At 47.0% G+C, this 21,368-nt stretch overlaps 1 protein-coding gene and 1 non-coding gene across 3 annotated transcripts; one reads left to right on the top strand and one right to left on the bottom strand.

The window, feature by feature from the left end:
* On the top strand, positions 5,456–5,527 carry TRNAQ-UUG. Its single transcript has one exon. It is a non-coding gene; the product is annotated as a tRNA-Gln (tRNA).
* GNGT2 (G protein subunit gamma transducin 2) lies at positions 16,458–21,299 on the bottom strand. Of its 2 annotated transcripts, none has more exons than XM_005693694.3 (3): positions 20,918–21,299; positions 18,670–18,775; positions 16,458–18,208 (listed from the first exon to the last, which is right to left on the bottom strand). In XM_005693694.3, the coding sequence occupies exons 2-3, from the start codon at positions 18,751–18,753 to the stop codon at positions 18,083–18,085; spliced, it is 210 nt and encodes a 69-aa protein (XP_005693751.1). In that variant the 5' UTR covers positions 18,754–18,775; positions 20,918–21,299; the 3' UTR covers positions 16,458–18,082. The 2 variants fall into 2 exon arrangements, with proteins under 2 accessions (XP_005693751.1, XP_005693750.1); XM_005693693.3 differs by having other exon boundaries at positions 16,463–18,208; positions 21,095–21,299.

Raw genomic sequence — 21,368 nt, 5'->3', positions numbered from 1 at the left:
CAACCTAGATAGCATATTCAAAAGCAAAGACATTACTTTGCCAACAAAGGTCCGTCTAGTCAAGGCTATGGTTTTTCCAGTGGTCCTGTATGGATGTGAGAGTTGGACTGTGAAGAAAGCTGAGCGCCAAAGAATTGATGCTTTTGAACTGTGGTGTTGGAGAAGACTCTTGAGAGTCCCTTGGACTGCAAGGAGATCCAAGCAGTCCATTCTAAAGGAGATCAGTCCTGGGTGTTCTTTGGAAGGAATGATGCTAAAGCTGAAACTCCAGTACTTTGGCCACCTCATGCGAAGAGTTGACTCATTGGAAAAGACTCTGATGCTGGGAGGAATTGGGGGCATGAGGAGAAGGGGATGACAGAGGATGAGATGGCTGGATGGCATCACTGACTCGATGGACATGAGTTTGAGTGAACTCCGGGAGTTGTGAACTCCGGGAGGCCTGGCGTGCTGCAATTCATGGGGTCACAAAAAGTCAGGCAGAACTGAGAGACTGAACTGAACTGAACTGAAAGGTACAAGACAGACCGTCTATAATCTCTTTGCCCCCAGGTCTTTCCTCTTCATGGGTAGAAAATGTTTAAAGGATTGCAATGTGTTAGGCTAGGCTTTTGCTCCAGTTGGTCTGCTGCTAAGTCTTCTGTCTCTGCTGTGCTTTCTCTTGGGTGGGAGATTTCAGTTTTTCTAGTCCTGAAGGCTCCACATTATAGGACATCCAGTAAACTTGGATTTCAAGCGACTCTTAGCAAAGCCATAGTACACCTGCTTTAAGACAGGCTGCCTCAGCCTAAAACTCCTCTGTCTCCATAGGACCATCATGAAGACGGCATGAAAATCACAAACACATGCCAACATCCTGTTTTTTTCATACCATTTGCCATTATTGATATCCTACAGTCTTGCTAGGCCCATAGTCTGTGTTCCAGACCCCAGCAACAATTTCAGGATCAGCTTCCAAGGAAGTCACTGCTGTCTACCCCAGTTTTTCTGCTCAAACCTACACCTAATGACCTTCACAGTGTTCTTGTCTATATACAGCTCTTTTTCTTAATCCTTTGCTTGGATGCTTCAGCCACCTTTCTGTCCTTCAGCCTCCCTGTTCCAGCTTCAGACAAGTCTGCTATATAAAACCTATATCCCTCAAACCTCTTTAAATTTTACCAAGATATTATCAAAGTTTTCATTATGTGATTGAGTAGTCTGTATAACTGCACAAGCCCCTCTATCCCATGTGCTTGGAAATATCCCTGATCTCTGTATGCAAGAACACAGGTACTAATAAAAAGAATAATTTTGACTTGATTGAAATTAAAACCTTCTGCTAAACAAAAGGCACTATTTTTCCTTGGTTGTGTGGCTTGTGGGATCTTAGTTCCTCGATCAGGGATCAAACCCATGCATTCAGCAGTGAAAAGGTAGAGTCGTAACCACTGGACCACCAGGGAATTCCCAAAAAGACACTATTAAGAATGTAGAAAAATAAGCCATAGACTGGAAGAAAATATCTTCAGTATAAATATTTGACAAAGGATCCAGATACATTAGGTTCAAACTGGTAACAACCCAACTGTCCGTCAACTGAAAAACGAATGAACAAACTGTGGTCCACTCATAGAATGGAACACTCAGCACTGAAAAACATACTGCTGGTATATAAAATGACATGCATGAATCTTGAAAAAATCTTTAACAACAGTGAAGTGAAGTGGTAATTGCACAGTCGTCTCTGACTCTTTGTGACCCCATGGACTGCAGCCTGCCAGGCTCCTCTGTCCATAGGATTCTCCAGGCAAGAATACTGGAGTGGGTTGCCATTTCCTCCTCCAGGGTCTTCCCAACCCAGGGATTGAACCCTGGTCTCCTGCGTTGCAGGCAGATTCTTTACTATCTGAGCCACCAGGGAAGCCAGACACAAAAGATACTGCAAAACAGTATATGTATGCTATAATAATAGGCACAGCTAATTTCTGGCAATAGAAACCAGAGTAGTGATTTCAGTAAAGACTGGAAAAAAGGATCAGAGAACTTTCTGGAGTGGTGGAAATGCCCTATATCTTGATCTAGTCGGCGATCATGCAAATGTATACGTTTGTAAGCAATAATTGATTTCTTCAGTTAAGGTATGTGCATTTTTCTTAACATAAATAATATCTCAATAAAATGATTTTTTAAAAGTGAGATGGAGCGCTTCCCTGGTGGCTCAGTGGTGAAGAATCCACCTGCCAAAGCAGGATACACGTATTCGATCCCTGATCTGGGAAGATCCCACACGCCACAGAGTGACTAAACCCACATACCACAACTATTGCGCTTGTACTCTGGAGCCAGGGAACCACAACTACTGAAGCCCGCGTGCCCTAAAGCAACAAAAGCCACCACAAAAAGAAGTCCGCACACCACAACTAGAGCAGCCCCCACTTGCTGCAACTAGAGAAAGCCAACATGCAGCAGTGAAGACCCAGGGCAGCCAAAACGAATGAAATAGCTCAGATTTCCTCATCAGAGCCTGGGGAATGCCAGGCTCAGAGCAGGAGGCTGGACAGTACGGGTTGGGATGTGGCTAGTGGAGACTCAGGGCATGTCACCCTGCACAAGTCGACACTGGTGGCTTCCCCGGCATAATCAGGGTTCGCAAGGCAAGACAGTGACTTGTGGCAGATCTCACCTATCCTGGGTGGCCAGAGAAAAGAGCCAGGCTCATTCTATCCCAGTTAACTGTGAGCATCCTAACATGGTCAGGAAACGGACTGAACACAGCCTTGAGTGAATATGAATACTTTCCACCTTGACTACTCAAAGCATTATCGTCCCTACTCCATGGTCTGTTCATTTACAGGCTCATAAGAAGTGGGAGAACATCTTTAAAGTTCCTAATCCTGGACTTCACCCCTGTTTTCTTAAACCCTGGCCTCATTGTACTTTCTGGGGTACAGTCTGCCCTCAGTCACAGGTGCCACAGCTGAAGCTACGCTAACCCCACCTCCGACAGAGCCCTGAACTCCCCTAGCTCAGGAGCCACCTGAGAGTCCATCCTCAAAGATGACATGAATTATACTGGGGCAGGGAGATTACATGTTGTCTCTGTTATCATACATATATATTTTTTAAGTGTATAATAGATATATTAAATATATCTATATATAGTGTGTATATATGTGTGATGCTAAAGGGTCTCTGAACACAAAACTCGATTGTCATTTCTTCCTCCTAAGTTCCCCTGTGCCCTCTAATGGGGTTCAGGGAACATGCCTGTTAAGGCACTAGCCACACTCAAAGATAAGCAAGTCCCAAGGAATTCATAGCCCGACCAAGGAGGAGAGGGAGGGAAGATAGGAGAGACCAAGACACAGAACAAAATTTCTTATGATTCCAATGAGTCGTGACAAAAGTTGTAAGCGAGGTGATTCTTTTACATCTCCTGGGGAATGAGAAAGTAAGCTTTTGTTCAAGCTGAGAAAGAAGGCGGGGGGAACTGCAAAGGAAGAACTAGGGAGTAGAGCAGGGAGAAGTGGGAATAGGAAGGCAGTCAATCCTCCTTCACACTGGAGAGGGAACTATGCGTATATTTTCCAAGGATATAATCATCACCCTTTAGTAGTTTCTGCAGTAGCTTTTGAAAAATTACTTGCAATACACTTTAGCCTGTATGAACCCTTTCAAGAAGAAACTAGAAAGGGAAGGCTGAGGTCCAGAGCTGCCCAAGTCATTTGCTGTTAAGTCAAGTTGATATTTTTATGTCATTCCAGCCTCAAGAGAGGGATATCCTTATCTCACCATAGAAACTCAAAGGGAATTTGGTTATTTCTTCAAAAAGGAAAATCGTTAATGTTTCTTCTAACAATATACAAGAGTTATATACCAAAACAAAGAAAAGAAAAGGCCTTCATAAATTTATTCCCAGGAGATAACTGTCATCAACAGACCTTTTTGGATTTGGACTAAGCAGGTTCTTCACTATATGTAACAGAAAAGGACGCTAGGTACCTTACATAGAAAAGGGGCTTATTAGGAGGATCTTACATAGTTCATAACAGCAGAGGGAAAGCAAACTCAGAAAGATGGGCAAGAATGAAGGGAAACTAGGCAACCAGGAACCTGCCAAGGTCAGGATCCTGCACAATCTACTAAGGATGCCGCCTCTGCTGCCAGTGGACATGGCATGGCTGCCATCACTGCCTCTGGGACTCGGCGTCACAGCCACCACCAGCAGCCAGCTAAGTTCTAAAATGTTCCTGCTTCTGGATTCTAAGTCCAAGTGACTAGGGTAAGGACACATACTTTCACTCTGGCAGCCAAGAGCCTGGAGAGAGAGTATGTCGCACAGCTCTGCAGTCACCCAGTCCCATCCAGCGTTGAATCCCTCAAGAAATCGTAGGGCCCAGGGAAAATACTCATTGCATTGTATGCATTCAGCTCTTCTGTTTGTGTGGAAGTGAGATTTTATTATACACACTAATTGGTAAGTAGATTTTTGTTTTGGTTTGTTTAGGACAGTGTATCTTTCCATGCCAATACAATAATTTTTCCCCTAAATTCTTGTACAGTATGTATTGTATAGATATTGTCAATATTTATTTAATCAATTTTCACACGATGGACATTTATTTTTATTCTTTACTATTATAAACCACACAGCTGAGAACATTCTTGACCAACTGGCACTCATCCTAGTAGTCCCTAAGGATAAAGTTCCAAAAGTGAAACTGCTAAGCAAATGGCCTATAAAATTATCTGTCCCCAGATCGACCTTAAGAGACATTATCCATTTACACCTTAACTAAAACTTATGAGAAAGTCCAAAATCGACAGTCTTTCACTGATCTGCTTCTAATTTTGTTAGAAGGAACCAGCCACCAAGTAGCAGGAGAGGGAAATGGAAGTGAGACGTTCTGGGCTAATTTCTTGGCGCTCTAGCCACGTGGAACGCCAAGGAATCAGGTGGGGCGCACTTCCTGGCCGCGATTCGCGCTCGGGGCACCAGGGCCTTGAACCGCATTCGCCCCACGCGCCAGTCGGCTTCCCTCCCGGCTCCGCCAAGATAACCTCTCTAGAGCACCCTTTGTGTAAATAAATAAACAATAAGAAGCCCAGGGTGGGAGCGCCGAGCCTCCTGCTCGTGAGCTGGAGGTCAGGGCCGGCCCTCTCTGGTCCAGCATTGCTAAGACCGATCCCGCCAGCCTGCCGCACTCCGTGCTTCCCCAAACCCGGTGAGGACCCCTGGGGGACAGCAGAGAGAGAGGCGACAAGAAATGACACCCCGGGACCGGGAATGTATGGGACGCCGGGGATGCAGAAGCCCTCGCCGCTCCGCTTCGGCCCGCTCCTGCGGCTCGGGGCCGAGAGCCCACAGTTCAGCGCCGGCGGACACTAGGCATCTACTGCTGCTTTCTAAAGGCAGCCTCACGCGCCCGCTATGTGGCTTGAGAAGACTCCCGGCCGCCTAAAGCAGCCAGCAGGTCCCATGGTGTAATGGTTAGCACTCTGGACTTTGAATCCAGCGATCCGAGTTCAAATCTCGGTGGGACCTCTCTAAGCCTTTTGGTTCTTTAATTCCTATTTTGGAGGCCTCCGGCGGTAGTGCCTATCTCGTGCTGTGGCTTCTCCCCAGTGACCTGTCGGACCGTGGTTTAGGCTCCCTCGGTCTTTCTCAAGATGCTTCCATTTCAGGGTCGGCCAGAAGGTTGCCGCACGCATGCGCAAGAGCCCGGGCGGAAAAGTAAGCGCGTCTGTGGGACTCGGAGCGGGACTTTAGCTCACAGGGACTGCCAACGGCGCCCGGAGGGTCTCCAGCATCCTGCTTCCGGCGGGGAACCGCAGCAGGCTTCGGGGCTGGGAGACGCCCCCTGCCCGCGCAAGCTGCCTGGAATCCTTCTTCCCATTGGCTAACGTGCCAAACATTCTGCTCGGTAGCTGGGAACTAAGTGGCCCGAGCGAGCCGAGGGCGAGGGAATAACTGGCGTTTGGGGATCGCTCCGCCCGGAAGCCGGTCCGATACTGAAATCTGTCTGTCTGGATTGTCCGCCACACGGGGAGCAGACTTCGAGGTTGTTTGTGTCTTTCAGTCGAAAAAAAAAAAAAAAAATCCCTGTCAAGGAATTCGTTCTTCAGTCCGTTTCGGCCGGTCAGGCTATCTGCTAGCGCTTTCTCGTCGTATCGACGGGCTGTTTCTCCCAAGCAGACGCTAGGGATCACCGTGGGATTCACCCACAAGGCTGAGCGAATCTTTTTCGGCGAATTTTCCCAGGGTCGGTATTTGGGTGCCGAGCACGCGCACGTGATTTGCAGGAAAGGTTGTACCTCTGAGATAGCCGCGAAGAGAAGGGAATGGAGTGTTGTCTTCTGGCTTGGTATCTGGGTTTTAAGAGCTGTCTGTCTCTCGGGAATAAGTGACGAGGGAGCCCGCTGACGCATTTGTGATCTCCCTACGGGGTGGCTGGCACTGTGATTATGTGGTCGCGCGCCTTGGGAGAATGCCATGGAAACAGAATACTCGCTCTGCTCTTCCTTTCTCTCATCCTGAGCACCCTTCCTCCCCAACCCGCCGCACACACTGCTTAAACATTGGAATGGATTTGTGTGTATGGGCGATCCCAGCTTCAAAAATACCTAGGCATGAGATGTGGGAGGACCTGCACTATCAAATATTAAAGTTTATTATCAACTCTTAAGCTGTAGGAATTAAGACAGTGTGGTACTAGGGCAGAGAAAGCATACGAGTCGAACAGAATAGAGAGGCCGGATTCAGGCGCACACATACTTGGACAGTGATTTATGATAAATATAGTACAACAGAGCAGTGGGAAAGGGGCCTTTTTTTCATTAAATTATTCTGGGATCATTGAGTGTCCATATGGAAAAATATGAAATCAAATTCCTCCCAGTTTACAATAACACAGCGATACATTCTAGATGAATTATAGACTTTAATGTGAAAAAGCGATAAAGTTTTGGAATACAACGCAGGAGAATGCCTTCATGACCTCAGGGCAGAGAAAGTCTTCTTAAGACACAAAAGATTCTAAAAGCTTGATATGTATCACCATAGTAATATGATATTCTATGTTCTTATCCAAAGACCCCAATATGGAAGTGAAAAATTAAGCCATAGAAAAGGAAAATATATTTGTAATGCATAACTGACAATTTGTATCTAGAGTATATTAAAAACTCCTAAAACTCAATAAGAAAAAAAAAAAAAACCCTAATGGAAAATTACAAAAGACTTGAACTGGCACTTCATTAAAAAAAAAAAAGGAAATCCAAAATAACCAATACATGAGAAGATGCAACACATCAATCATCAAGAAAATGCAAATTAAAAGCCCAGTGAGATACTATTACACACTTACCAGATTGGCAATGCTGAATGTTGGGTTTCCCTGGTGGCTCAGATGGCAAAGAATCCACTGCCTGCAATGGGGGAGACCAGAGTTCAATCACTGGATTGGGAAGATGCCCTGGAGGAGGGCTATGGCAACCCACTCCAGTATTCTTGCCTGAAGTTGGACTTGACTGAGCGACTAAACATACAGCACGTGCTGAATGCTACCGAGATTATGGAATACTGTGAATTCTCAGAGGAGTGTAAGTTGGTGAGAAGTTGAAGGTATCCTACCCTATAATCTTACAGTTTTACTTGTGTGTGTGTTAAGTAGCTTCAGTCGTGTCTGATTGTTTGTGACCCTATGGACTGTAGCCACCTCAGGGGACTCCTCAGTCCGTGGGATTCTTCCGGTAAGGATGCTGGTGTGTGTTACTCCAGGGGATCTTCCCAACCCAGGAATCAAACCTGAGTCTCTTACATCTCCTGCATTGGCAGGCAAGTTCTTTAGCATTAGTGCCACCTGGGAAGCCCAATTCTACTCCTGAAAAAAGTGAAGGTCTCTCAGTCGTGTCCAACTCTTTGTGACCCCATGGACTCTAACCTTGCAGGGTCTCCTGTTCATGGAATTCTCCAGGCAAGAACACAGAATGGGGAGCCGTTCCCTTCTCCAGGGGATCTTTCCAACCCAGGCATTGAGCCCAGGTCTCCCAAATTGCAGGTGGATTCTTTACCATCTCTGCCACCAGGGAAGCCCTAGACAGTGTATTCACTCCAAGACAGCATTTTAAAATGCAGACATCACTTTGCTTCCAAAGATCTGTATAGTCAAAGCTATGGTTTTTCCTGTAGTCATGTATGGATGTGAGAGTTGGACTGTAAAGAAGGCTGAACATGGAAGAATTGATGCTTTCAAATCGTGGTGCTGGAGAAGACTCTTGAGAGTCCCTTGGATAGCAGAGAAATCAAACCAGTCAATACTAAAGGAAATCAACCCTTCAGGGGTTCATTGGAAGGACTGATGCTGGAGCTGAAGCTCCAATACTTTGGCCACCTGATGCGAAGAGCCAAATCATTGGAAAAGACCCTGATGCCAGGAAAGATTGAGGACAGGAGGAGAAGGGGTTGGGACAACAGAGGATGAGATGGTTGGATGGTATCATCAACTCAGTGGACATGAGTTTGAGCAAACTCCAGGAGATAGTGAAGGACATGGAAGTCTAGCTGCAGTCCATGGGGTAACAAAGAGTCATACACCACTTAGTGACTGAACAACAGCAACATATAGCCACAGAAATGTTTGCTTCTGTGCACTAAGAGACGTGTAAAAGTGTTTTTGTCAACATAATAGCCAAAATTGGAACTCAAATGTCCACCTACAGTAGAATGGATGAATAATTTGCAGTAAGGCCACACGATGGGATATCACACAGCAACAAAACAAATGGCCAACTCCATGCAACAAAATGGATGCATAATTTTTTCAAAATATGTTGAACAAAAGGAGATAGGTAGGAAAATCAAATTATTCCATTTGTTTACAATTTCTAAACAGGAAAAACTTTTTTATTGTCTAGAGCTGCAAACTTAAATAGTAAAATTATCCAGCAAAGCGAAGAAGTAATTCACATGTAAGTGAGGGTATGGAATATTTTGGGGAAGAGAGAGGGCTGTGGTTGGAAGGGGGCCACCAGCAGTCTTCCAGGGGTACTAATACTGTTGTATTTTTTGTCCTTGGGTGGAAGTTACATAAATTGTTCACTTACAGATTTTTGTTAAAATGGACATTATGTTGTATGCACTATTCTGAACTTGTGGTATATTTCTCAATTTAGAAAGCCAAAAAGTGAGATAAGCAGCAAGGTCCTACTGTATAGCAAGGGACCTAGATTCATATCCTGTGGTAGGGGCTTCCCTGGTGGCTCAGTGGTAAAGAATCCTCCTGCCAGTGCAGGAGATACGGGTTTGATCCCTGGTCTGGGAAGATCCCACATGCCGTGGAGCAACTAAGCCCGTGTGGCACAGCCGCTGAGCCTTTAACCCTAGAGCTCCCAGAACAGCAACTGTTGAGACCACAGGCCACCTCAACAAGAGAAGCCGCCACAATGAGAAGCCCACACAGTGCAACTAGAGAGTAGCCCCCACTTGCAGCAGCTAGAGAAAAGCCTGGGCAGCAATGAAGCCCAGGCACAGCCAAAGATCAACAAAAGCATTTAAAAAATGTATCCTGTGATAAACCATAGTGGAAAAGAATATGGAAAAAAATGTATTCATATATATGTGGGTAACTAAATCACTTTGCTATACAGCAGAAATTAACATTGTAAATCAACTATGCTTCAACGAAATAAATCAAAAAACAAGACAATAAACAAAAAAGTCAAAAAGTCCCTGCCTAGAGACGTGTTTCTGCCCTGGTCATAGATAAGGAATCTGAGATCAAAGTTTGTCCACAGAGAGGGAGTCAGGAGAAAGCTACTGTCTCTGTTCTGAGCCATCTGAACCATATTCAGAGGATCGGTTTCGATTCTAGGGATCACACAAAAGCACTGATAAATTTCATCCTGCTGCTACCTGGGTGACTGCATTTGGGTAAGAAGTTGAAATGCTCTGAAGTTGTAACTATGTGAGGTGATAAATGTGTTAACTAAAATTATTGTGATAATCATCTGGCAGTATATAATAGATAAAATCATGACTGTTGTACACCTAGAACTTACACATTGTTATATTTCAATTATATCTCAATAAAGCTGGAAACAATATTCTGTGCCTCATCCGTAAAAGGATAGTAACAGTGGCTTTTACCTAGCAGTGCTGTGAGAGTTAGTAAAACTGTAAGCAAAAAGTCCTTTTCTCTGTGTCCCATCCATGATAGATTTAGTAACGATAACTGCTAGAAAGATAACCAGAATAATAAAAACTCAGACTCTTGAGAAAAGAATAAATACTCTTATGGGAAGGAAAATAAAATTTAGAGGACACTTGTTGGTTGCCAGTTCATTTGCCTAGTTATTCCTAGTCTTGGTTGTAACAGAGGCAGAGAGAAAGAGAAGGAGAGAAAGGGGCAAATGGGAAGAACTTTCTAACAATCTGAGCTGTCCATCAATGGAACAGGCTTGAGAAATTTTGAGCTTTTGGTGCCTGGAAACTCAGGGGTGTAGGAGGACGCTGCACTGAAGTAGAGGTGCCCTGCCTTCCACCCTAAGGTCTGATTCTGCTGTGAATCCTTGCACCCACTCAGGACTTACTCACCAGGACCTATCTCATCATTTCTCTGGTGACTTTCACCATGTTTTTGTTTCTACCAAGATCCTCAGTAAGGTGTTTTATATTGCCAACCAGTTCACCCATACACGAAGCGGAAATAGAAGTTTGAGAAACAATATTTACCTTTATTTCATGTAAAAGTACACTCTGATATTTTCTATGGTTTTTATTTTTTAAAGCTTATCACAATCTACTAAGTTGATGTCACAACTACTCACTAATGGTTCTGAACCCACCACCATCCCCTCTTCCCCTGCTAGCTCAGCTTTGCTGAGACAACCCCACCCCCTGCCCCACATTTCCTTCCCTTTCCAGTCCCAATATCTGAGAGAACTCTCTCCGCCTCTCCAACAGTCTAAGGAGCCCTTCCCCTTGGTTTTATTCCAGTGAAGGGCCCCTAAGGATAGCACTGTCTGGAACATATTGCCTATAGGATGTCCTTGCCTGGAGTGACCAGCAGAGGGACCAGCAGAGCTTCAGGACCTCCAGGGAAGGCAGGTCTGTGCCTAGGCCGGCCTACTCCTTCTGTTAGATGCCCAGGGCTGTCCATTCATTATCTGGTTTATTCATTTGTACATGACATAGTGTGTAGTCAACACACAATGCCTGGCCCATAATAAGCCTATAAAGTAGAGCCACACAGTTATTCCACGCCCATTCGTTGAGCACCTACTATGTTCTAGGTGCTGGAAAACAAAAAAGTGAAAGACTTGATACCTGCCCTCAAGGAGCTTAAAACTTGACTAATAAATGGAAGATTAAAAGCATAAAATGAGGGACTTCACTGTTGGTCCAGTGGCTAAGACTCCCTGCTCCCAATGCATGGGGCCTGGGTTCGATCCCTGGTCAGGGAACTAGATCCCACATGCCACAACTAAAGATCAAAGATCCTGCATGCCACAGCTGAGACCTAGCACAGCCAAATAAATAAATATGTAAAATACATGAGAGTAAAATGAAAGATTATAGGCTCGGGGGTACATGTGGACACAAAGGTAGATGAAATCCATCCAGGTAAGGTTAAAAACAGGGAAATCCAGACCAAAGCTGAGAACAGTATATAAATGCTACCATTTGTGTGAAAAAGGGGAGAATGTTTATATGTGTTGGCTTGCATATGCATAAAAGATCTCGAAGGGCACACCTGATACGTGGGTAACATTGGTTTCTCCAGGAAGGAGTCTAGGAGAAAAGGAGGGAGGGATTGTTCATAGCATGCCTTTTACACCTCTCAAATCCTACACTACCTAATTCTCTTGTCTTCTTTGGTTGTGCCGCATGGCACGTGGGATCTTAGTTCCCCTACCAGGGAGGGAACTCATGCCCCTGCAATGGGAGCACAAAGTCCTAACTGAAACCATTTATCTCAGGTTGGGGCTTCAACCCATGTGCCAGCACTTGAGCCCAGCCAAAACCTAATCTGACACTCGAACGGAGGAGGCCAGGACTCAAATCCAGCCGAAACCCTGCCTGGGACTTGAACCTGTGATTTTTTTCATTAGGATCACTCACTTGGTGTCTGGACTTACTGAGGTCCAGGTTCTTTGTATCTCATAGCAGAAAGAATTCAATGAGAGACCAAGTGATAGGTAAGAAGTGGATTTTATGCAGAGAGAAACACACTTCACAGAGTGTGGGCCATTGCAGAGGGTGAGTGCGGTAGCCCTGAAATGTGGTGTGGTTAGCTTTTATGAGCTGGGTAATTTCATAGGGTAATGAGTGGAAGAATTGTTCCAGTTACTTGGGGAAGGGGCGGGGATTTCCAGGGGTCCGGCCACTGCCCGCTTTTTGGTCTTTGATGGTCGACCTTGGAACTGTCATGGTGCCTCTGGGTGTGTCTTTTAGCTTCCTGCTGTGTTAAAATGAGTGTACACTGAGGATCAAGATCTAGTCAGGTTGACTTGTCTGCCATCTTGGACCCATTTGGTTCTAATTAATTTATGTTGTGCCCCTAGGCTATGTCATTCTTTCAAAGGTTGAACCCTGACCCCTCCCCTCCTGTTTCATAACAGCTGGAGGGGATTCCATGAACTACCTAATTTTGAATGACTTATTCATTAAGCCATAAAGGAGAGATTATGGGAAAGCAGTGTGACTCTACCTGAATTAGCTGGATACAGACAGTATCTCAAGCACAGCATGAGCTGGTGGAGAAATTAAGAAAAGCTCCACTGATGGAGCCCTGGGGACAGGTGGGGGGAGCAGTGGGGAGAGCTGAGGCCCAAGGGCAAGCAGGGCCCTCCTCCCCAACCCTATGGTGTGGGACGACGGGCCTTGGTGCTAAAACCACAAGTCTTGGCTTGGTTTTACAGGAGGTAAGCAAGACAGCCACAGAGAAACACAGCAGCCAAGGGGTGGGGGTGGAGGGGACAGGGTGAGGGGAGCTCTGTGCGAGGCTGTTGGAGCCAAGGGATAAACAGAGCAATGTGTGAAGGAGGTAGAAGGTAGACTCTTTAAGAATTTGCATCTGATTACACAGCACGGGGGAGTGGGCACAGTCTGCAGCTCTTCTAGGCCTTTCTGTCCTCTCTTGGCCTCTCTGGTTTGTTTCCTCAGCTCTGATGCTGCAGGTGATGTCATCCACTTCACCCATTTCCGTGGTCTGATAGAGAAAATTCAGAGGGGCCAAGGGGACGCTGAGACACTACTGCAGAGTCGCCTCCACTACCGGCCCACCCCTGGCTTCTAACCCTCTGAACTGGTCGAGGAGGGCCAGGAGTAGCAGCATTTTGACACTATTTTAAACCCCACTTTAAACCTTGCTCCTGGATAAGCGTCCTGCCTTCTCCACTAGGCGGAGGCCTCTGTCTCCCCACACAGAGCCGGACGCGTAATCTGTGGCTCCAAGACCTGCAATGAAAGTGTAGGACCTGCAGTCAAAAATTAAGAATTTCGAGATGGAGGCAACAGAGTGTTAAACCAAGCAAGGGCCTTCCTAAGCAGGAGGCCCTGTGTGACGGCTCAGGTAGAATAATACACCCACAAAGCTGGTCTAGTCTCCAGGTCTTAGGTTCAGGTGGGGAACTGGTAGGAGGCAGCAGGGGCTTTGACTAACTTTCCCAGAGGCCCTGAGGTCCAGATTGGGTAATTGCTCTCTGCCTGAGGCCCCAACATGCCAAGCAGATAGACCCCACCCCCACTCCACTCCCTAGGGGTGCAGGAGTGACATCCAGAAGAGAGCATTTGGGGGGGACGGGGAGTGGGGGGAGGGGAGTGCGGGGGGGTGGGGGGTGGGGGGAGGGGGGTGCGAGGTGAAGCTGCCTGATCCACTAGGCAGGATTTCAAGCTGCAGGCAGTCCTAGAAGCTGAGTCCGGAATGAACTAGTCATCTGTCCCCACTTCCCCTCTCCTCCTTCTGATGCCTGGGAATCCCATTCTGGGAGCCCCTGGTGAATGTGCAGTGTGGAAGAAGGGTGATAGAGAATTTGAAACTTGGGAATCACTCAGCTTGATGTTAGCTGACCTGGAAACCAGGAGTTCAAGGGCATCCCTCCTGCCCCTTTTCCTGGCATCATTTTACTCCTCAGGGTCATCAGAATTTCAGCGATTCCATCTCTGCTTGGAGTCCTTATACCTCTGACCCACCCTGCTTGGCTTTTTCACTGCCCTGTTCCTCCATTTCAGTGAAGCAAAGGTCCCTAGGGTTTTGCTGGTCTCATCATGTGTCCATCATCGGGACACTTGGTGGGCCCACAGAGTAAGGGGTGGTGAAGAGGGCTCCTGGGTGTGCTCTGACCTGAACTGGTAACAACATCCATCAGGGGCTTCCTTTCAGCCAAAAGGCTCAGGAATCTGTGGGATGGAACTGGAGAGGGGTGGCTCAGATTACTTCAATGACCCACCCTCTCAGAACACCAAACTCTCCTCTGCTGAACTTCCTAATATGAAGGAAGGAATGCTGCCACCAGGGCACAAAATACTGATTCCTTCCAAGTGAAAGCTGGGATTGCCCTCAGCCACTGAATGCTCCTCTGGCTCTAGGAAAACACAAGGGGGTCAGGGTGTTGGGCCTATCACTGACCTTGATGTCCTATGATTGTCATCATATCTTAGGGGGTCAGAAGGGCATAGGTGGAATCAAGAGAACCCCTGGGGCACTGAGCCCTGAGTAAGGTATAAGATAGGTAGGGAGTCTCCAGAGAAAGAGAACCAGGGATGGCTGTCTTGACATAAGAGAAGCCGTTTTTGGCCTGAGCTATTTTGTGATCTAAACCTGGTCACAATGCTTGCCTTTGGACAGGTCTCCTGAATTAAATATCTCAAGGGAACAGAAGAATGCAACAACAAATGACTATTATCAGGCTAGAGAAGTTACCATAGTAAAGATAATATATCAGTTGTAAAGATTTCCAGGTCTGTTTCACTGTTAAAGTTAGCCTTAAGCGCTCAAACCACCAGATCAACTGGAACCTAAGAGGTGATGATGTTGACATTTTCTGACCCTTGTGACTTCAGTTAACTCAGGCTTGGATTTTTGTGGATACTTCATAAATGTGCATGTATCCTTAGTTTAAAAATTCTCCAATTTCTGTTTTGGGAAAGATCCCTGGTGTTCTCTTTTACTGTGCTGTAAGTAATAAATCCTTCTCCTGCTCTTTGGCTTAGTTACATCTTTTAGCTTGACCAAGAGGTGGACTGGGTTTTTTGGGTAACACAGGCTAGCAGAAGAAACCACTGCTCTACCTGGATCCTCAATAAGGGTTCAGAGCCCTGAGGAATGAAGGTTGGAGTCAGCCCCCTGAACCAAGAACTCCAACCAAGAAGGAGGCTATAATCAATGATCTACACCCATGTGACTGTAGCCCCCATCTGTTTTTCCCTTCTTACTGGAATATTAACACTTCTTCATTTTAAAAAATTAGAAGATGTATTTAAATATTTTCTCTTTCTCACCTCTCTTCTTTTCCTGCTCTTGGGGAGTGTATTGGAGTGGCTGCATTTATTATTGAGATTGCAGAATGGTGAAGCAGGGTTACTGTGGAATTGGGAAAGAAGTGGACAGTCCCTGGGAGACCTTGAATTCTGACCAGTGGCCCATGAACTTACCAGTAGCAGAACAGCCCCAGGGCTATGGCCCACTGGGGAGGGGCTGAGGGAGTTTGCAGCTCTGAATCAGATGAATGTATTATGTTAGGTTTGTTTGCAAATACTTGTTTTCAATCCTTCTCTCTCACCCCGGAAGTGGTATCCTTGACCACTTCCTGTCCCTCGCCCAGCACTTAATGAGATGTCAAGATCTGAAAACTTCATTTCCCAAAGAACCCTTCATCCCACCTTCCCCTCTAGACTTACAGCCTCTGCCCTAGCCCACTTCTCCCAATCATCTCCTTAATTCTCTGATTCTACTCTTTGCCCTTTCAATCTTGTCAAAAGCCTTGTCAAAACCCTTCTAAATGCAAACATTACCAATTCACTCCCAGCAGATATGGTGGTTTAGTATCACAAACAAGATCCTCTGATCACCTGCAACTCCACCTCTCTAGCAGCAGATCCTAAATATCTAGGCCTTTCCCTTGACATTCCAACAACTCTGACCTGAAGAGTGTTTGCGTTCAAACCTTTGTTCTTTTCATCTTTTCTTCTGTTAATACTGTCCCTTCAGCCAGATTTATATCACCCATTTACAACTTAATCCTGTAGGACTCAGCTGCAAATATCACCTCCTTTTTGAGGTCTTTCCTGTCCTCTCGATCTCAGGTGGCCTTGGCCTACAGCAGCCTGAAGCAGGGTTTCAGCTCCCAGCCAGAGACAGGTCAGGCAGTGGCAGTGAGCGCTAAATCCTGGCCACTAGACCACCAGAAACCAGCAGCCAGTGACAAGGCCCTGGCCCATCAGCTGTGTAAAAATGAATTTCCACATAGAGATGGAAAGTAGTGAAACAGTTAGTGTTTATTAGGAGGGAGTCCAGTACATGTGGATAGACACATGGTGGGCTCAGAGAGAGAGTCACACCTCCGTGGGAGCTTCAATCACTTATGAGGCATTTCTTTCGGGTTTCCTTTGGTCGTCATATTGCTTTGCCGGGTTCTGAGTCTGTATTTGGGATATCTCAGCGTCTTCCCGTGTGTGTATAGACATCTTTTAGCCAAGGTAGATTTTAGTGAAGAGGCCTATGGGTAGTTGCATCACTTACTATGAGGTGATGTCCCTTCTCTTTCGACCTCCAAGGAGCCTTTCTATGCATGTGCAGGCTGGGAGGTCTCCTTAATTTGAAGAATGAGGAATATGTGGTTTTTTATCTCCTATCTGGGCAGGGCCCAGCCTCCTCTATCATCCTGCATTTATGGATTTTCTGGTATTACGGAATTTCTGTCCACAGGGGAGAAACTGTTCAGCCTGGGGCCCATCTATCTTACTCTCTCCCAGGATGCAATGCAGCCACTCAGCTGGATTCTGTAGTCTTCCTATGTCCCCTTCATACTCCACACAGACTTCTCTGACATTGCACTGAACACATTGTATCATGAATGTCTGTCTGTGGCTTCTTTAGACAGTAATCTTCTTGCTAACAAGGCCTAGGAATTAGTCTTTCAGCTCTAAGCAGGATCCAACCTCCCTTATGCTAATCAAAGCCTGGCCTTCTGCTGCTTAAATACCTTCATCAGCTCTCTGTTGCAATGAGAATGAAAAAGAAAGTTCTTACCTGAGCTCACAGCAAAGTCCTTTAGACTGGACTTCATCTTCCTCTCCAGCCCCATGTTTTACCCCTGCTGGCTTTGTCCTCACCATCCCCTCCCAACTGTCTGCAACAGTTCACTTTGACCTTGTTCATTGCCCTGAATGTCCCTCTGCTGTGTGTTCCTACACCAGCCTCGACTCCCTCTTTGCCACTGTAGCACTTACTGATTTAATTGTAACTCTGTTTCGTGTCTTCTCTGCTAGATTCCATGACAATAAGAGCCACTTGAATTTTCCTTGCTCTTCTATTCTAGCCCAACATGGAACAGACATTCAGTAATATTCAATAAATCATGACATCATGACTTTACAAGCTCTTTTTGTCACCAGGCCAATCTCGGGTTATCTAAATGACTGAGAGGAGTTCCATAGGACCAGACATGAGGTGGGGGCAAAAGACCCCCCCCACCGGCCCCCGCCAACTCCAATCCTTAACCCAGAAGCTCTTGATGGAAACGCTGGTTCCCAGGCAGGCAGTGGACGGGGAAATAGGAGTTTTAAAGAGGAGTAACTGTTTCCCAAGGACTGTCCAGGCTCTCAGGGAATTGCGTCCTGAGCCAGGGAGGCTCTCCTGGGAGCAGTTCCAGGTGGGGTCAGCAGTGAGCCAGCAGGTGATGGAGGTAATGGGAGAGAAAGAGTTCACAGTGGAACTGGGGAATGGATTCACAATGGGTACAGCCAGGCCTCTTTACTCATCCTGTGACTAAGAGAGAGTGAACATCCAGTGCTTCCCTGCACATCCCAGGGTACTTGGTTCTGGTAGGGAGAGGGCTGAGGAGGGGCAGGCGTTCAAGGTGAGGGGCTCCAGCACCATCAGCTTATCATACAACCGCCTTTTTCCTTGAAGGGATTCTTGTCCTCAGGAATGCCTTTAAGAAGAGGGTCATTTCCTGCTTCAGCCTCCACATAATCCTTGATTTCCTTTCCTGTTTTGGAAATCTGGGAGAAAGCAGAGTGTGGTTCTAGCCCTTTTCTCTTGCTCAGGATTCATGATTTGCTCAGACCCCCAAAACAGGCTTCTGGGCAGGGTGGGGATAGAGGCCAGAGAGGAGAAAGACAAGAGGCACAGGCAGCTGTGAGAGGGGTATGAGTTCCTTGGCCAGAACCAGAAAGCCTGACTCTCACCTGTGAGGGATTTTTGGCCAGGATATTCAGTCCAGGGACCGAATTGGACACACCAAGCCCTCCAGGCTCTGAGGTTATCTCTTGTGCACTTTTGTGGGATCAAACCCTGCCTCCTCCCACCTCCCAGCCCATTCCAGGGGCACCTCTTACTCTTTCTACTGCCCTGGAAAGGTCCCACCACCCTGCTGTTCATCACACCTTCCTTTGCATCCCGTCTCCATGAGGACCAGAAAGGGATAGAGAAGAGGCAGCAGGGAGTGAACGAGGAGGCTCACCGGAGCTCTTGGGTTCTTCACTTCCTTCTTCAGCTGCTCTACCTCCATCTTTAAGAGCTCCTTCTCGCTGAGCTCCTGGGCCATCCTGTCCTGGAGAGACCAGGCCCTGGAAAGCATCCACAGCCAGGACTTTAAATCCCTTGTTCACCCCCAGCTCCTCCTCTGTACTTGCCATACCTCAACTTCTAACTTCGTCCCTGCTCACCGTAGATTCTCATCACTCACCACGGATTCACTGCAGCTCCTGGCCCTACCCCACTGTGAGCTAGACTCAGGTGGAGAGGATGGGGCAGGCACACACAGTCTTTGCCCTTAGATAAGATCTGTCTATGGAGAAAATGGGGATCAGAGTGTTAGGTAGGTAGAATAGGGAAAAGGAGCCCAAAGTGGCGGTGGCTAAAAGACAAAGAAGGGAAAAGCCTGCGAAAATAGAACAAAGAAAGGTCCGAGGACCAGAGTGAAGACCTCAGGTAAAACAAACAACACTCCTGGCTGGCCCAATTTACATAGGACAGGCCCAGGGAGAGAAAAACATAAAAAGAGGAGCCAAAGCTAGCTCGCTCTCTCCCGCACGCTGGGGAGCTCTTCTCTTCGCATCTGTGGATCGACGTGCCCTCATGCCTTGAAGATAGATTTTCTTGCTATCTTCTAAATAAAATAGAGCTGTAACTCTGAGCTGTAGCACTGATTTGTCTAAGAGCTCTAACACGGTCCTTTCGCGACCTGAGAGCTATAACGCGGTTTATCCAAGACTCCAAATCATTGTTGTGACGAGACACAGAACCAAGCAACATACACTCAACACGGGAAGAGCATGGAGAAGGGAGAGGAGAGCAGTTTCTTTCAGTGAGACAGATTCGGGAAGCAAAGTTATTGTTGCACAAACACAGGTAGTTCATGAGGCAGTTTTCAGGAAAATTCAGGTCCTGCCAGAAGAAAGACTACCCTAGTGATTAAGAGAAAGGCTCTGGAGTCTGCCAGACTCCAGTTCGACGGTGACTCGGCAGCTTCCAAGCTGGTGCTCATCCTCCTTCAACCTTCGTCTCCCCATCTGCAAAATGGTATAATAATGGTACCTACCTTATATGATTATTGTGAGGATTAAGAAAATAATGTCTGTGAAATATTTTAACACACTGCCTGGCATGTAATAAACACAATGTGTTTATCATCATTATCACTGCCACAGGGTTATCAGGAAGGCCTGCCTGGTTCCTAACCTCAATAATTCTAAGACTAGATCCCAGTCCAGTGCAACCTCAGCCCCTCTCACCTGCTAAGCAAGAGCGTGCACTTCAAGACCCAGACGAAGGCGTTTGAGCCTCCTAGCTCCTCATCAGCTGAAAGTCTTTAGACAAAGCAGATGGTCTGGAAGCCCAAATCTCTGATGCCTAAGCTGATCATAGGCTCAAGGTTCTAAGCCCATCCAGCAGCTTGAGCCTTCCAGACTACCACCACTGCAGGCAACCTGCCCCGCCCCCCCGCAATCAGCCCCTCTCCTATAGTGACCCCTCTGGCTTAGAGCTCATTTCCCCGTTCTTACCCTCCAGGCCTGCCTGCTCCCCTTCCCCAGTCTTCTCCCTCAAGCCCTCTCCTCCCGTACATCTGAGCCTGCTCTGAGGCTATTTCCAATGAGGCAAGTCCTACACCACCTCCTACCTTCCCTCATCCGAGAAGCCTTTGTGTCCCTCACTCAAGCCCCACCATTTCACCTTACAAGGTTCTCCGAGCTCAAATTTCATCACCCGTTCCATGAAAATGTACTCAGGATGCTATGCCCATCAGCTAGGGGCCACGGCCACTGCCAACACCCATGTCCATGCTTCTTTGTCTCCATGCCTCCCTCTGAGCCCGGCACACGTGTCTCCCTCAGCAGTCCCTGAGCACAGGGCTCACATCCTGATCTCTCTCTTGGTCTCCTCCCAGGAGCACCCAAGGGCTATGTCATTTAACAGTCACTGAGCTTCTGCTCAGCCTGACGCCTGTCCAGTGGCAAGAGACCCTCTCAAGGAGCAGATATTAAGGGACCAATGTGGTCAGTGAGGGATTCTTTTTTTTTCTTGACTTCAGAATGACAGACTCCCCAGTAAGAGGGGCAGGGAGGAGGCCCAGAGTCCCTCCTAACTTCCCTTACTCCAGGAATCAAGTCCCATTGACAGCTCTGAGCTCTAAGAGTTTGAGATCAGGACAGGACCCCGGACATCATCCAGTCTGAGTCTCTTGTGAATTCAGGAAATGGAGCACATACCTCCTGAAGTAGGCTCGGTGCTCTGGCCACTGCCGCTTCCTATGACTGTTAATCTGGAATCTAAAGCTGGCGCTCCTCAAAGCCAAGTCCTTCCTGTTGTCTAGTCTGAGTCCCTTACGCTCCACTTGGTCAATTTCATCTTGTCCTGCCTCCACCAGGCCCAGATCATATACATACACCAGATCTTCATTGCAGGTAACCCTTCGGAGACTTGATAACACTTCTCAGGGGACCTCTGGTTGTATCTTCTCAGTGTCCTGCCTGGTTCCTCTGGCTGCTGCACAGGCTGTTTTCCACTGTTGTGGCACCACCGCCCTATGGGCCCCCAGCATGACCCGTCTCCATATCCTCTCCACCCTCCAGTCCCCTGTCTCTTGGTGACTCATCCCGAGCTTCCCAAGGAAGCCCCCACCCTCTGCCCTTTCCTCCCCTTCCATGAGTGGAAAATCCA

The sequence above is a fragment of the Capra hircus genome, chromosome 19, assembly GCF_001704415.2.
Source record: "Capra hircus breed San Clemente chromosome 19, ASM170441v1, whole genome shotgun sequence".
NCBI classification, from domain to species: domain Eukaryota; kingdom Metazoa; phylum Chordata; class Mammalia; order Artiodactyla; family Bovidae; genus Capra; species Capra hircus.
This window is presented reverse-complemented; position numbering and strand designations above follow the sequence as displayed.

Coding starts and splice junctions, on each gene's coding strand:
- GNGT2 (XM_005693694.3), bottom strand. CDS start 18,753: ATGGCCCAGGAGCTCAGCGAGAAGGAGCTCTTAAAGATGGAGGTAGAG. Junction 18,209..18,669: donor TGAAGAACCCAAGAGCTCCG/GTGAGCCTCCTC, acceptor GCTTTCTCCCAG/ATTTCCAAAACAGGAAAGGA.